The sequence below is a fragment of the Boeremia exigua genome, assembly GCF_020726555.1.
Source record: "Boeremia exigua strain MPI-SDFR-AT-0100 chromosome Unknown C7974scaffold_1, whole genome shotgun sequence".
NCBI classification, from domain to species: domain Eukaryota; kingdom Fungi; phylum Ascomycota; class Dothideomycetes; order Pleosporales; family Didymellaceae; genus Boeremia; species Boeremia exigua.
Window position 1 is genome coordinate 1,978,829 of NW_025763518.1, and position 16,032 is coordinate 1,994,860.

The 16,032-nt window shown below is 49.3% G+C and overlaps 6 protein-coding genes across 6 annotated transcripts; 3 read left to right on the forward strand and 3 right to left on the reverse strand.

Annotated features, from left to right (window-relative positions):
* The first annotated feature begins 75 nt into the window (after positions 1-75).
* On the forward strand, positions 76-1,200 carry C7974DRAFT_467864 (uncharacterized protein). The gene is made up of 2 exons (XM_046146374.1): positions 76-665; positions 779-1,200. Exons 1-2 carry the CDS (start codon positions 115-117, stop codon positions 1,071-1,073), a joined length of 846 nt encoding a protein of 281 aa, XP_046002940.1. The 5' UTR covers positions 76-114; the 3' UTR covers positions 1,074-1,200.
* A 144-nt stretch (positions 1,201-1,344) lies between these two features.
* C7974DRAFT_16346 (amidohydrolase family protein) lies at positions 1,345-2,538 on the reverse strand. The gene is made up of 2 exons (XM_046136004.1): positions 2,450-2,538; positions 1,345-2,396 (listed from the first exon to the last, which is right to left on the reverse strand). The coding sequence occupies exons 1-2, from the start codon at positions 2,499-2,501 to the stop codon at positions 1,492-1,494; spliced, it is 957 nt and encodes a 318-aa protein (XP_046002941.1). The 5' UTR covers positions 2,502-2,538; the 3' UTR covers positions 1,345-1,491.
* A 747-nt stretch (positions 2,539-3,285) lies between these two features.
* On the reverse strand, positions 3,286-5,451 carry C7974DRAFT_459881 (cytochrome P450 oxidoreductase). Its single transcript, XM_046146122.1, has 5 exons — positions 5,295-5,451; positions 5,173-5,236; positions 4,298-5,095; positions 4,080-4,231; positions 3,286-4,020 (listed from the first exon to the last, which is right to left on the reverse strand). Exons 1-5 carry the CDS (start codon positions 5,413-5,415, stop codon positions 3,566-3,568), a joined length of 1,590 nt encoding a protein of 529 aa, XP_046002942.1. The 5' UTR covers positions 5,416-5,451; the 3' UTR covers positions 3,286-3,565.
* Positions 5,452-5,997: 546 nt separating this feature from the next.
* C7974DRAFT_16358 (uncharacterized protein) lies at positions 5,998-7,403 on the reverse strand. The gene is made up of 3 exons (XM_046136008.1): positions 7,283-7,403; positions 6,745-7,195; positions 5,998-6,682 (listed from the first exon to the last, which is right to left on the reverse strand). The coding sequence occupies exons 1-3, from the start codon at positions 7,333-7,335 to the stop codon at positions 6,245-6,247; spliced, it is 942 nt and encodes a 313-aa protein (XP_046002943.1). The 5' UTR covers positions 7,336-7,403; the 3' UTR covers positions 5,998-6,244.
* A 737-nt stretch (positions 7,404-8,140) lies between these two features.
* C7974DRAFT_419720 (6-methylsalicylic acid synthase) lies at positions 8,141-13,759 on the forward strand (the record flags this gene model as incomplete). The annotated part of the gene is made up of 3 exons (XM_046144218.1): positions 8,141-8,293; positions 8,344-9,399; positions 9,548-13,759. Exons 1-3 carry the CDS (start codon positions 8,180-8,182, stop codon positions 13,757-13,759), a joined length of 5,382 nt encoding a protein of 1,793 aa, XP_046002944.1. The 5' UTR covers positions 8,141-8,179.
* Positions 13,760-14,118: 359 nt separating this feature from the next.
* Positions 14,119-15,697, forward strand: C7974DRAFT_383097 (uncharacterized protein). Its single transcript, XM_046140733.1, has one exon. It carries the CDS (start codon positions 14,275-14,277, stop codon positions 15,562-15,564), a length of 1,290 nt encoding a protein of 429 aa, XP_046002945.1. The 5' UTR covers positions 14,119-14,274; the 3' UTR covers positions 15,565-15,697.
* The last annotated feature ends 335 nt before the right edge of the window (positions 15,698-16,032 follow it).

Genomic DNA, 16,032 nt, shown 5'->3' on the forward strand with positions numbered 1-16,032 from the left:
GGTCTTGAAGTACGAGGCATCTCAGCCTCAAGCCATATATAGAAGCACATATCGTGTGTGCCGACCAGCATACCTGCAAAATTCCTTCTCGCCAGTTTACTTTTCTTGTTGACAATGCCGCGAGTCTTCTTTATCACAGGGTCTTCCACTGGCATCGGTGCGAGCCTTGTGCAGCACGTTCTTGACGCCGGTGATCACGTATTTGCGACGGCTCGGAACCCCTCGACCTTGCAATTCACGAACGCCAACGAGAAAAATTTCGGGGCTGGAAGGCTAGATCTCGAAGATCCGGCCTCTATTACCTCCAGCCTCACAGCTGCGATAGCAAAATTTGGACGCGTAGATGTTGTCATCAACAATGGTGGCTTTGGTCTCAGCGGTCCTTTTGAGGATCTGTCTGAAACTGACATCAGTCGCCAGATGAATGTGAATTTCACTGGCTTGTTGCTTTGCACCAAAGCAGCCATGAAAGCCATGCGTCAGCAGGAGCCTAAGGGAGGTCTTATCATGCAAGTGACAAGCATCGGGGGGAGGATTGGCTTCCCTTGGATGTCCATGTACAGTGCATCCAAGTTCGCCATAGAGGGATTTACAGAGGCTGTTAGCCAGGAAGTAGATCCTGCGTGGGGAATCAATTTTACCTGCATCGAGCCAGGCGGATTCCGGTAAGTCCTTCACATCGTTACACGTTTTGGCCCCATGCATGACAAACTTTTGGCAATCTTGGATGCTGCTTAGTTGATCCAAATGAGCAAAGCTGATACTGTCTTGTACTTAGGACCGATTTCTTCACCCGCTCAATGACCTACACCAACCCCGACACTACCGCATATGACATGGCAAAAGTCAAGGCAGATTTGGAATCGATTCATAAAGCTCAGCTTGGCATCCCCGCGAAGGGCGCCAAAGCTATCTATGAGGTTTCTAGAATGGAACAGCCACCCAAGAAACTGATCCTGGGCAGCGACGCGTACAACTGGCTGGACGGATGGCTTACAGAGCTACAGAAAGATTTGCACGCCAATAAAGAAATAAGTCTCAGCACTGATGCAGACGATACAATTGACAAGTAGGGTGTTGCGCAAACGATAGGAATCGTTGGGGGTTAGCTATCTATTGTAGAAATCCGAAACAATCACCACAGCAAAACTTTGTACAATCTTTGCATACAAGATCCGCAGGAGAACGTTTGTAATTTACACAGGGATAGCTCATGGCCTTGATAGTTGTTATATCAAGAATGATCATGGCAAAAGTCACATTACAACATCATTAGGTAGTAAGTGCTCATTGTCTCTTGATGCCACTAGGTAAGTAACACTACATTTCATGCGGATGCAAATGACCGGGTCAATTCCAACGTTTATCGAGACTTCAAATGTAATGTCTTAAAATCCTCAAGATTCGAGGCTGTTGCCAAGTAATACGACTCTCTTTCACGAAGAAACAAAGGTGACAATACTGACCGGCTTCGCAGATCTCTACCTCCCCTCATCTTCCTTGATCTTTTGCAAGCATTGCAATTGCTGCTTGAGCTGCACTTACTCCCATCGCCGTTTCTTTGTCTTTGTTTTCGTCGAAAAGTGCCGAGAAACTTAAGATTGCTTCTCGGGGTGCATTGGGAAAGTCGCTTCCAAACAAAATGTGCCCAGGCTTCGCGAATTCTGTCAATGCTTTGAACGTTGGCCCCCCTGAGCTGAGTGCCGTGTCAAAGTAGAACTCTCTGGCCTCATCCAGAAGCTGTTCCCGAGTTCTTCCGCCCCCATTTGGCATGCATGGTAACATAGTCGCCGCGCGATAGATTAGATACGGGAGTGTTCCCCCAGCATGTGACAGTATGATTTTACAACCAGAATGCTGTCGGAGGCGTCCGCTAGTGATCAGATCCATTGCTGTACGTCCTGTTTCGTGCGGGTAGTCAAACATAGGCTGCGGTAGCAAATTGTTGACCAGGCTTGTATCCTGTGGATGTGTCGGGTGTACGAAGACCACAGTCTTGCATCGACTCAGCTCTTTCCAGATAGGTTCAAAACTTTTATGACCCAAGTAATTGTTGCCCTCACCGTATCGGGTAAAAAGAGTGACTCCGTCTGCGCACAGCTCATCAAGAGCATAGCGTATTTCTTCGATCGCTCGCTCCGTATCAAACAATGAAGGAACGCTAGCAAAGAACCCATAGCTATTTGGATGACTATCTCTGATAGAAGCTGCTGCGGTATTGCATTGTCTCGCTAGTCTTGCAGCAGCTGCATAGTCTTTCTTGATGACAGGGCCCGGTGCAGTCACTGAGAGTATGGTTTTCGACACACCAATGTCTTTACAGATCATTTGGTCGAGCTCTAGTGTCCAAGGGGGGATATACCATCCGGAGGGATCTCCACCAGCTTCTTCGAGTGCTACAGATTGTATTAATGTGATGTTATCCTGATGGGATCGAGTGGTGGCTGACCTTCCCGCATCTCCTGCGGGTAGAAATGATGGTGAACGTCAATCTTGCTCATACTGTAGCGGTTGATAACTTCAGTTGTTTGTTAAGTGCAAATGCGTATCTTCATACCACGGCCGTTCACCATGATATTTAAGGCCCATGGTTTGTTAGATGCCAAGCCTATCTGCACATTCTTCAAGGAGCAACAAGATTTGCGGTTAGGTTCCATTTGAAATCCTTTTTGGGATGAAACAATTTTGTTGATCTTCTCCACACATAGACTGATTGACTTGTGTCCTAATCCGTCCGTCCAGAAAAAGCGTCGATCAAATCGGTGTCGCCGATTCAGGAAACTCCGAATCGAAAATCCTCCCAGTCCGAACCCACCAGGAACGCATTTATCCGAGCCAGATCTAGATCTGAAGAACAGCCGAACTAGAGTTTGATACTAATAATCATGATCAATCGGCATCAGTCGAGGCATCTTTATGCAAGTCGTCAACTCTGTGGCTGTTCCCATCACTATCATTAAATCTTCTCCCTTCTGTAAGCGAACGAAGATCCTAGGACCCCAGAATTGTAACAATCGTCGAATTTTGGGGACTGCCCTCCCTTCATTTTCGCTGTCGAACGTATTTTCTAGCCCAAGTCTGTGACGTTGAGACTGATTCGTGACCTTCTTAAGTAGTCTTCATATGGTCTGGTTGAACAAGTAGTACTGTAGAAACAAGAGGGCAGCCCTCGCCCCTTATCTACACCCTTATCTAACCACTTGTATAACCGTTGTAAGTGAAACTTGGCTCTTCTCTACTCATGTACCAACGCACATGGTGCTTGATGTTCAATTCGATTATACTGCTTCGATGCCCGGCCCGCATACGAGAATACTAAGTATGTCTAACGTCAAAGTACACGTGGTCCATTCAAAAGCCATTCACCGCTGTGAAAATGTCATTACTCAAGATTTACATAATACCGAGGTCTAAACATGCGCGATTGATAGCTGAGCTCATACCGGACGTACGATTCAAATGCAACGACTGAAGAAAGAAGGCAAAAAGAGAAGAGTTCATTCTACTTCGCGTTGATCGAAAGTGCTCCGAGATACCATTCCGAGTCGTAGCGCATGATACTAGCTCAATCGAATCTTGCGAATACTGATTGCGCTTGCTCATATTCCTTGCGGATTGTCTCGGCCTTGTCTGGAGATCTCAGCCTGATCGTAAGACCATAGTCCTTTGGACAGTGCAAGAACCCTTGACTTGCGCCCGATTCAGGATTGGTGTCGCTCTCAGAACCAGTGGGTTGCGTGAATTCAAATGCCCATATCAACTTCGCGACCGCAATAAATAAGTTTCGCTCTGCAAGATGGATTCCAGGACAAATTCGGCGGCCAGCGCCATATCCATAATGGTCGCGCTTCTCCCATTCGCCTGATGCAGCGTACGCAGGCGCAAGGGCCACGTGCTCTGAGAAGCGATCGGGCTCAAAATCTTCGGGTTTGATCCATCGTGTTTCGTCGTGATGCATACCCCAAACGTTTAGGACTATCGTTGATCCCTTGGGGATAAGCATGCCGTTGATATAGTTGTCTGAAAAGAGCTAATTAGTGACTGTTCATGCTAATACGTTTGTGGGTGGTCACTCGAACCTTCAGCTACGGCGTGTGGAACACCGAGTGGACTGACAGGACGCCATCGATGAGCTTCTTTGATCATACGATTGATGTAGGGCATTTTGGGAAAATCGTCCCAAGTGGGAGAACGATCTGTCCCAATATGGGTGTCGATTTCTGCCTGAGCTCTGGAGCGAATGTAAGCAACAGTATCTGCCAGGCGGATCGTGACGTGAGAGTTATGAATCACTCACTTAGCTTGTACTGCTGGGAACTTTGTCAATGCCTGGATGATCGTCAAGATCAGCGATGAGGATGTGTCAGAGCCCCCTTCCATAAGAACGCCGCCCAGGAATTGAAGCTCATTCTCTTCCATAGGCATCTTGCCCAGTCCATCGAGAATGCCGTCCATGAATGAGCCCCGATTGATGCCGCGACTACGACGCTCACGGACCTGGTCAAGAACTGTCTTATAAAGACTAGTCATCAGGTCCCTGACCTCGATCGCTGGTGTCCGCCACCGTCCAACAATGCGTTCAGGTAGTAATCGTAGCAGCGCGAAATCGTCTACTGGTGGTGTAGCGCCCAATTCTAGAACGAGACTCCATTTTTCCATGAGGTAAAATAACTTCTCCATGTACTCGTCACGTACACTCCTTGATCTAATACCAAACACCAAGGAGTTGGTGATACTATTTGAGTATCGCTTGGGATGAAGCATGTGGTCCTCTGGCATCGTCAAGAAATCATAAAGCATCTGGTTTGCTTCTGCTTCTTGTACCTTCCAATGGTCTTTTTCACATTTGCTCTCCATAAAATACTGATGTACTGCTTTGCGCAGCTGCCGCCATCTTTCGCCGTATTGCATTACGAGCAAGTGATCGGAATTTGTGATCAGATGAGATACCAGTGACTGCGGTCGATTAGAATAGACATTGCTCTTCTTGTCGACGAGTTCTTTGATCATGCGCCGGTCCGTAATAACGATGGTCGTGTTCTTGAATCGCTTAAGCGAGAAGATCCCACCGTACTGTTTGGCCCATTCTCCAAATCTAGAATGATCTGTGAGTACGAGCATGTCTTGATGGGTGAGGTACATTTGTAGTCGCGCCTGAGGTAGAAGACTCACTTAAAGTGGGCGTCCGCCTTTGGGATTTGCAGTTCATTACCGAACAACGGGCTTGTTGGTGGTCCTGTACAGGAGATATCAACAGGGTTATCGATTGCAAGACAAAGGCTATGAGCGCTTACCGGGCGGTAGTCTTGGATCACGGCTACCGGATGAAAAACAGGACCATAGAAATAGCACTATTGCAGCGGTAGTCGCAGACCCTAATGCCAAGATAAGGTGCTCAGTCGCTAGAAGCTCCATGATGTGTTGCGATGCAGTTCATCCAACACATACATCAGCTGTTTTTTTTACTGTTTCTTCTAGAAATACGCCAACTATTCAATAACTTGAGAACGGGCATTCTATTCCACTTTCAGAACTCTTCACGGTACAACTCAATCTGGTAAGACCACCCCTGCAGCTTGGGGTTCCGAGTGCGACAAGTTGAGACATAACGACACCTAGGATGTAGCAAGCACATTTCTCCTTTAGGTCTCGGAGTTCGAGGCCCAAAACGGTAATATTGGTAAGCAACTACCTCCGCTGATTATGGAGTCTGAGCTTATCGACGTCTTGACTGGCTCTTGCGACAAAGTTGAGTCAGCTAGGATTGTCAGCTCGACCGGAGGGTCCGGCAGGATTCCATCTGGTATCAACGTCCTCGATAACACACAGCGTGTTTTACAATGAAGCAAAGTATTTCAAAAAAATACGAAAGTCAGCATGTGTGAGACTGGGAACTTGTCGCAATCAGCGTCTATAGCTAGAGATGTATCTATATTGTTGGGCTGAGATCCTTCAAGCGCTGCCAAATCGAATACTAAGCTTTGGCGTTAGATCTTCGTCCTAAGCATGGAATAAACCTCCATCAACTCTCCCAAACACGTTCCTGCTCGATGTGAGCCGTGATCTTCCATGGTGATTCGATCGAGGGTTATGCTCTGTGCCTCTGCACTACACGACATGGCAGAGGTCAACAACTACCAATGCAGTTATATGACCATAACATCAAGAAATCGAAAGATCCAGAGATCATGAGGCTTTGAGACCAAATCTATTCGTGTCCGCTTTCTCCCAACCAGTCTCTAATCTATGTCTCGGCTGCAAAACCATTCACGCCATTAGTTTTTCTTTTGACCAGTCCCGTATCTTTTTTAAGGTCGTTCTTTGCGTTCCAAGAACCTTTCTCGTAGCCTACAGGACCGAGATCGAGCGGTCTTGGGTCAATGTCTGTTGTCCAAAGCTCAAATTCAGCGTTTTCGGGCTTGGAAGAGGCCTCCAATTGCTCTTGTCGTGCCCATGATCGCTCTGAAACATACGCCTCATTAATGAGGTGTCTTTGGAAGAACGAACCTTTCATCTTAGCGACTGCAAAGTCCCAATCGGTTGTGTACTCGCGAAAGAAAGGCTTGTAGCCTAAGAGCCCCCCAATCCATCGTCCAATCACCACACAAGTCCAATACCCAACTTGTCGGCGAAAAGGTACCCATGCTGGCGCTGGCGTATAAGCATCGCCACCATCCTGTATCTACAAAGGCAATTAGAGAGAGCTCTGCCTCGTGGCATGACACATTACGATTGGAAACTTACTGCAAGAAATTGAATCCAATCCAGTCCTCCGCCGTGCAGAAGAGCATCATGCCAATAGCCATACCAATTTTCGAAGAAGATACGATCTAGCTGGAAATCCATGCCTGAATCCGAAGCACTCAAATAGACTGTCATCTTCTCAGGAGAAGTGGGGTGTATGAAGAAGTTGTGAATGCTTCCTGCTTTTACTGAAACTTCACCATCTTCTGCAGTGACGACTCTTTGTTTACCGTCGACGGAAATTCCCATAATGCCCGATTCGACACGAAAGTACTCAGTTTGGAATTGGTGAAAGTGAGGGGGTGGCCCTTTCGGCCTGTGTGGGCTATCGATCAGCTTTCTCAGGTTCTCAGGAATCGGGCCCTCCACATTATGGCGGTATGTTTGGCGAAAAAGAAAGCATCGTCCTGGGGGAGGTTCAAGAAACTCGGTTGTGAGCAGCCCTCCAAAACTGTATGATATCAGCAGCAAGTCGAGACACAGATCTGCGGAATTTGGGGGGGGGGGGGGGGGGGGGGGGGGGGGGGGGGGGACGCACTTGACTATGGTAGACTGCCCTGCACTAGAGTGGTAGGGAACAAACGGTGCCATCTTGAGCAATAGAATTTCGACAACAGCAACAGCTTTGCAATTTTCTTGATGATTTTCTCCAAATCTCCACTCCTGCTGTACCCTCTCACAACACTTTAAAGTCACTTAGTCTATAATAAGAACTCGCCTCGTTTTGGCTTCGTCTTACGGAATACCCAATTCAGCCTGTTGAGACGAGATAGTCCTGCAAATGGAGGTCATGTTCGAGTACCCGGACTAACCAGATTTGTCGATGCTACTCGAGAGCTCCTTTGGGCATCGGAGCACGAATTCGGTTAGTGCCTCCCTGCAAGCTGCAAGCACCCTGCAATACGCGACATCCTTGTAAGCTGCGATATCTTCGCGATTACGTGCTGTAATGCAGGTTCGTCCAGGATCGTACAGATCTGCAGCCCTGAAATTAAGACCATGAGGCTTGTAACGCATGCGGTAACCGCCGCTAGCAGCGTCATGACCGATTTGTTGTGTTCCCCGGCGTTGTCTATCGTGAGGTTCTCCCCGAACATGTTCACGAAATACCCATGCTATTTCGCTATCTCCTTATTGACAAGTGAAACCTCAGAAATCGTGTCCTGGCCAATGAGCGGCAATGCTCATGCTGAGATTCCATCTCCTTCGAGGTCTGACCGAATTCTCCTTGCGTGCACTATGTTTGAATCCCAACATTGGGGCGATAGCAAAAGATTGTAGATCACGGCTGTATCTACAACAGTATGATCATGCTCTGCTTGATAACGGAACCATATAAGGCTCCTTCAAAACGAACAAAGTGATAGTTTTGATACAAACCATATACTGGTCCACACTTAGAATATTATATTCTTGGAGCTCTTATTCAGTTACCATGCCTTCTCACAGTACGGGATCGGATTCCAATGAGTCCATACCATCATTTGAGAAGTCCCCAAAGCGCGAAGCATCAACACCCGGTACCCCTAATACCGAGTATAGTCAATTTGTGAGTCAAAGAAGGTTTAGCAGTCTGTAAATTGCTGATGATAGTGGCAGTCTACCAGAAGCGATGTTGCCGTTATTGGCATGGCCTGCCGCGTAGCTGGCGGTAACAATGATCCAGAACAATTATGGAAGTCTCTCCTCGAGAAAAGAGACTTCTCTGGAGATATACCGCCTATGCGGTGGGAACCGTATGAACGTCGCGACGTACGAAACCCCAAAGTCTTAAAACAAGCGACTGTGAAAGGATACTTCCTTGATAGACTGGAGGACTTTGACAGTGCCTTTTTTGGTATATCACCTAAAGAAGCAGAGCAGACAGACCCTCAGCAAAGGATCTCTCTTGAAGTAGCGTACGAAGCCCTAGAAGACAGTGGAATCCCTGCCAAAAGTCTTTCTGGAACCGATACAGCCGTCTTTTGGGGCGTCAACTCAGATGATTACTCGAGATTGCTTCTCGAAGATCTACCCAATATTGAACATAACATGGGCATCGGGACAGCGTACTGCGGTGTACCAAATCGGATATCATACCATCTCAATCTCACTGGACCCTCTACGGCCGTGGACGCAGCTTGCGCATCAGGCCTTGTATCTGTTCATCATGGTGTACAAGCAATTCTTCTTGGCGAGAGTAGCATAGCTATTGCAGGAGGCGTCCAGGCAATGTCCGCACCCGGTATGGTGCGGGTCCTGGACAAGGCTGGGGCAGTCTCACCAGAAGGCCGATGCAGATCTTTCGACGACTCAGCACACGGCTACGGCCGTGGCGAAGGTGTTGGAGCTGTGGTTCTGAAGAACATCTCTCAGGCTATTCGAGATGGGGATCATATTCTCGCCGTCATCAAGGGAACTGCGGTCGGACAAGATGGAAAGACGGCCGGCATAATGGCTCCCAACGGCATGGCTCAGCAGACAGTGGCCAAAAAAGCGCTGAAAGTAGCTGGCGTAGACCCTTCCAGCATCCGATACATTGAAGCACATGCGACGTCGACGCCACTTGGGGATCCCACCGAGGTGTCGGCTCTTGCTACTGTCTACGGAAAAGATCGTATTCAGAGTGAGCCATGCTACATCGGAAGTCTGAAACCCAATATTGGTCACTTAGAGGTAAGTTGCATCCCGACCTCTCTTCTATATATTGTCTGCTCTTCCCTACTCCGTTTTCGCTGATGATAGGACTCTCTGTTCCCCTCTGTCTCATGAGAAACATTGCAAGTTCTTGTTTAAAAGGCTTAGAGCTGACAATTTGATTTAGGCTGGTGCTGGTACCATGGGTTTCATCAAAGCTGTCATGGCCGTACACAAAGGCATGTTAGCTCCTCAAGCTAATCTCGAGAAGCTCACAAGTAAAATTGACTGGGCAAACTCTGGTCTCCAAGTCGTTCAAGAAACCACCAAATGGCCTAGCGAAGAAGGGCTGCGCCGCGCGGCTGTTTGCTCCTACGGATACGGCGGCACAGTATCACATGCCATAATTGAACAGTTCTCTGGCGCCCATGACCTGTCGAACTCAGCGCTGTTCGAAGCCGAGATCGATGAACCAGCATTGATTCTAATTTCCGGACCGCAAGAGAAACGTTTGACTGCTCAAGCGTTGTCTCTGAAGAAATGGATGGAGTCCGATGCTAGTCGGGAGCATCGTCTTGCACACATAGCCTCCACCCTAGCATCACGCCGCGATCATCATGAGTTTCGAGCGGCACTCGTCGTCGACAGCCATGATCATGCAATTGAAGTCCTGGAAACAATCAGTAGCGGCAAGAAAAGCGCCAACGTTACTCAGGGTCGTATCCTAGGGAACGAAATCAACAAGGACATGGTATGGGTCTTCTCGGGTCATGGGGCACAATGGCCTGAGATGGGCAAGGAACTCCTCAAGAACCCCGCCTTCTACAATGCTATCCTACCCCTTGATGAGATTGTCAAGACAGAGATAGGTGTATCACCCATCTCATTGCTTCGAGAGGGAAATTTCGGTTCCTCGGACGAGGTTCAGATTCTAACCTACTTGATGCAAATCGGTATCAGTGCCGTACTCAATCACCGTGGTCTGTATCCCAAAGCTGTCATTGGACACTCTGTCGGCGAGATCGCAGCGAGCGTCATCGGTGGAACTTTGACGCGCGAAGAAGGAACCATTATCGTCACAAGACGCTCTGTTCTATACCGCCAGCACATGGGCAAAGGAGCTATGATCCTTGTCAACAAGCCTTTTGCAGAGATTGCTGCAGAAATCCAAGGCCGAGACGATCTTGCTGCAGCGATAGACTCCTCTCCTTCGTCTTGCGTCGTGGCCGGCTCTGTCGAGGCCATCGCAAAGGCCGCGGAAGACTTTAAGAGTCGCTCAATTAAGGTCATGTTTGTCAAAAGTGACATCGCGTTTCATTCGCCTACGTTGAACGACCTCATCGACCCCTTCAAGAAGGTACTGGAAGGCGCACTGTCGCCGACACGTGCAGGTCACGTCAAGCTTTACTCTACATCTCTTGCAGATCCTCGCGGTCAAGACCTACGGACAACAGACTATTGGGTGAACAACATGGTAAATCCCGTTCATCTTACTTCGGCAGTTCAGGCTGCGGTAGAAGACAACTACCGCGTGTTCCTTGAGATATCTTCTCACCCATTGGTCTCTCATTCGATAAGCGAAACTTTGATGCATGCAGGCATCGAGGACTTCTCTATGATCCCTACAGTCCTTCGAAATAAGCCCAGCCAGAAATCCATCATGAACGCTATTGCCCAGCTCCATTGTACGGGTGTAGAAATCGACTGGAAAACCGCTGTACCCGGTCCATGGGCCGGAGGTGTACCAAAAACGCCTTGGCAGCACCGACCCGTGTGGCGTAAGATCGAGTCTGGCCCAGTGAGCTCTTCACAGTTGCATGACGTGGAGAAACATACTTTGCTGGGTCAAAGACTCGACATCGCCGGTACCGACTCGATTGTGTACACAACACAGCTTGACAATGATAGTAAGCCATTTCCTGGAAGTCACCCCTTACATGGAACGGAAATCGTGCCTGCTGCCGGTCTCATCAATACGTTCCTCAAGGGCACTGGCGCGTCTGCCCTCTTCAATATTGTTCTTCGTACCCCTGTTGCCATCAACGCTCCACGGTCGGTCCAGATCATATCCCGCCCTGGCGAAGTAAAGCTCGTGTCGCGCTTGATCCAAGACAATGGCGATGCTGGTGGATCCTCGTCCTGGGTGACCCATACCACGGCCCAGTGGAACTCGAAGCCGCTCGCTAGTTCGGATTTACATCTGGACATCGAGGCTGTGAAAACTCGTATTGGTACAAAACTTGCCGACAACTTCTCCATTGACTATCTTGACAAAGTCGGCGTTTCGGCTATGGGATTTCCTTGGGCGGTAACCCAGCATTATGGCAACACCTCAGAGATGATTGCTCGGGTTGACGTCGCCCCAGACGTTGCTGTCGACGGTGAATTACCGTGGGATCCATCTTCCTGGGCGCCGATCCTAGATGCCGCAACGTCGGTCGGTTCGACGGTCTTTTTCGATGAACCAAGACTACGCATGCCTGCTCAGATCGAGCGTGTGGACATCTTCACCAAGCAAAATCCCCCTAAGATTGGCTGGCTATACGTACAAAAAGCGACAGGAGCCGATCTGGCCTCGCATGTAAGCGTGCTCAACGACGCCGGCGAGGTTTTGGCCAAGTTCACGTCGATGCGCTTCTCGGAAATTGAAGGCACCCCGGGAGCAAGTGGAAGCATGGAAAGCCTGGTGCACCGAATTGCATGGCCACCAGCGACATTGGCGGAAGAGCCGCTGGTCGTTGATCACATTGTCCTGGTGTGCGATGATCAGTCGACAGCCGATCAATACACGAAAAGTATACCGAGCAGGGTTAAGACAACCCTTTTGTCTGCCCCTCAAGACTTGAGCAGCATCTCTAGTTCCATTTCGAAGGGTACTGCAGTGGTATATGTTCCTGGAACGATCTCCTCTTTGTCGGACGTTGAAACAGCATCGGAGACATACACTTGGCGCACTCTGGAAGTCCTCAAGTTCGTCGTGAACAACAGCCTTCCCGTCAAACTTTTCGTCGTTACACCTCACATCCTCGAGACGGAGACGCCCACTGCACTTGCTCATGGACCACTCATTGGACTTAGTCGCGTTCTTGCCAGCGAGCATCCGGAACACTTTGGAGGCCTGATCGACACTGAACTTACAGTATTTCCACTGACAGAGATGCGGTACGTTCAGGGAGCTGACATCATCCGCATACGTGATGGCGTCCCCCGCACTGCACTCTTACGCAGCCTGCCGCGAAGCGCTCTCCTCCCTTCAACACGCAAGAATCAGCTACTCCCCAAGCCTGATGGCACCTATCTGATCACTGGTGGTCTAGGAGCACTAGGTCTCGCCGTGGCAGGATTTCTGGTCGAGCAGGGTGCCCGCAGGATTGTGCTCAATTCGCGACGTGGTCTGCCTCCAAGGAGTACCTGGGACACCGCAGACGCGTCGCTCGCGCCTGTCGTGGCCGCTATCCGCGCACTTGAAGCTCAGGGCGCGACTGTCTACATTTTATCTCTGGACATTTCTGTTGCTGGTGCGGCTGATGCTTTACGGGCACGCCTCGAAGATCTTAGCCTTCCACCAGTCCGAGGTATCGTTCATGCCGCGGGTGTCCTTGAAAATGAGCTTGCCTTGGACACTACACAGGCAGCTTTCAAAAAGGTTCTCGCACCTAAGGTGGTAGGTGGCATGGTGCTTCATGAAGTCTTCCCACCACAATCGGTTGACTTTTTTGTCCTGTTTTCGTCCTGTGGTCAGCTGGTCGGCTTCACTGGCCAATCTTCTTACGGTGCCGGTAATTCCTTCCTTGACTCTCTTGCCACATATCGTCGCGCACATGGCGACAAGGGCGCTGTGGCATTCCAATGGACTAGCTGGCGTGGCATGGGCATGGGCGCGAGCACGGATTTCATCAACGCCGAACTCGAGAGCAAGGGAATCACGGACGTCACGCGTGACGAGGCATTCGCCGCGTGGGTTCATTTGGCGAAGTATGACATCGACCACGGCGTGGTTCTGCGGAGTCTTGCGCTTGACGAAGGGGAGCCTCTCCCATCCGCCATTCTGGGCGACATCGTCATGAGACGGACCAGCGAGAAGTCTTCCTCGTTCAATGATGATGGTAAAGCTAATGGTGGTGCTGGTGGCCTACCCAAGGCAGGACCTGAGCTCAATGCGTATCTTGACGAAAAGATTCGCACATGCATTGGTACGGTACTTGGGCTGCCGACCGAAGAGGTCGACTCACGTGCAGCGCTTTCGGATCTAGGAGTTGACTCGGTCATGACCGTGTCCTTGAGACGACAACTGCAGCAGACACTTAAAGTTAAGGTGCCGCCCACTTTGACATGGAGTCATCCCACAGCTAGCCATCTTGTCAGTTGGTTTGCAGAGAAACTTGGAGACACAGCCTAAGGGTTATCGACACCGAATGTCCTAGTTTTCGATACAACAGTAGAACATCTCTTTAGACGCTAGATACTAAATCAGCTTAGTCATTTTCAATACATCTCTCTCTCAAGACTCATGAACAGTATTCTTACACTACGTGACTGGTATGACCTACGGGAATGAGTATCCTCTGTTAATCTCTTACTCTCACTACCCAGGCAAGAACAAGAGAGAAGGGTCGTGCTCTCTTGTTGCGCTCGTGTTTAAGCGCGGGACAAAGCGGGGCTAAGTTAGGCAGCAACGGGTCGTACAGTAACTATCGTACCCTCAAACGACGCTATAGCCTTACAGTTTCTACATCATCCAATGCATCCCTTGATAGCATCGAATCGAATCGAAACGCATTATAACACCCAAGCTGTGATCTGACACGATCACGCTTCAGTCCTGAGGAGGTCGTCTTGGTTCGCATTACACATCGTAAGGGCCACATCTCTCAAGTCCAATCTCTACATAGGACATTGCGCACTTCCAACTTCATGTATCGAGCAATTCCCAAGTATGCATGGGAAAGGCCGCTCGATATGAATGTACGCAGCACGAACGAAGGGGAACTGCATATTCCCTTCTCACACTTTGTCCGTCCGACAATAGCAAAACAATCATCGAGACGCGACTTTCCGCAATTTCTGCAACTACCGACAGAGTTGCAGTTTCGAATCCTCAGCTTTTGCGACAATCAAACGCTCTTCAGCCTCATGCATACATCATCGCACGTCCGGTCTGAGGCGAATAGGCGGTTCTTCTCATGCACAGATACTTGGTACTGCATCGATGCAACCTGGATACACAAAGGCTGTTTCCCTGGCGATGCACCATACGACATGCAATTTCTACAGATGGTTGAGCAACTGGAAGTCCAGTTTAGCTCCCTGGAAGAAGATTACTGGCTGTGGAACCATCATGTCACGGGTGATACTTTTGGGGACTTCCAATATGGATTCGAGGATGAAAAAAGAGTAGCAGAACGAGTGGAACAATGCTTCTACGACTTCTGGCAAAGACTGCACGCGTGCTTTCCTCGAATCGTCCGGGTCATGATTCAATGCAACAACTTTTTGCGTCCACTTGGTAGCCTGACACCCGAAGCCTTCAAAGGGCTCGCTCGCATGTGTGGTCGTAACACGGAGGTCTCACTTTCTCTGCTCAAGACATCGGGGCGCCGCGACCGCCGAGCAGAAAGAAGTATCTGGCACCAAAGCCCGGATACTACGACATCTGACGTCACCGACAAGTGGAAGGAAGGCCCGAACGAGCTGGAACCGAGGATTTTGTTACCGGTCAAGAGATTTCGTGGGCCCCTGGGTGCGTACGAATATTCAAAACACAAAAGACTTCAGTACTTCCGGTTTCAGAACACGATTGTGGTCATGCTCATAGCAGCCATAGAAAGAGAGCACTTCTGCGGACACCACTCGCCATTCCAATGCACAGCGCCCCGCTGCTCGGTGATATTCAATCACCCTGGAGAATTCACGACGCATGTGATCAACCACAGTGAGCACAGGGAACACATCACCGCACCAGAGGGTTCCAGGTCTTTCTTTGCTGATGCAAATGCAAAACTCGGTGCCCTGAAACGTGAATATGATGAGGCTTATGAATCATTCCAACGTCAGTGGGGTCATCATGGATCCGAGAGACGGATTATGACAGAAGAAGCTGCTATCCAGCAGGTCGCGAGTGATCCGTTGTATGCGTCAGGGCAACCGGGATACGATAGTTACATCTTGAATCAGGCGCTTGACGCTTTGGATAGTATTGTTTAGGAGCTCGTAGCCAGAGGCTAGATCGCAACACTCTATGTGCCGGTATGCCACTGGAGCAAGAAGCGAGAAGCAGGGTTGTAAAAGAAAAGGTTACATCTTGAACATCCTCTCGTTAACAAAGTAATTGACGGTCAATTCTAAACGGCAGGACATCATCGGAACCCTCCTATATATCTCAATCACTTAGCACGAGGTGAATATAGGGCTGTGTTGATTATGCGTGAACCGTGTAGAGTAAGGCTTTGATTTACTACTCACAGCACACTGGAGAATGCCTTCCAGCTCGCGTTTGTTTGAATACAATCGGACTGTTGAATTGGTATTCTATTCTTTGGAGGTAACGAAGCGCCAAGTGGTGTTATAAGAATTGACGTTGCCGCAGCGTCAGGCACAAGGTCACAGTACAAACAGAATAACACGAAACTTCGCAGAGCCCATTGCATTGAATCCAAACATATCTCTCTGGCT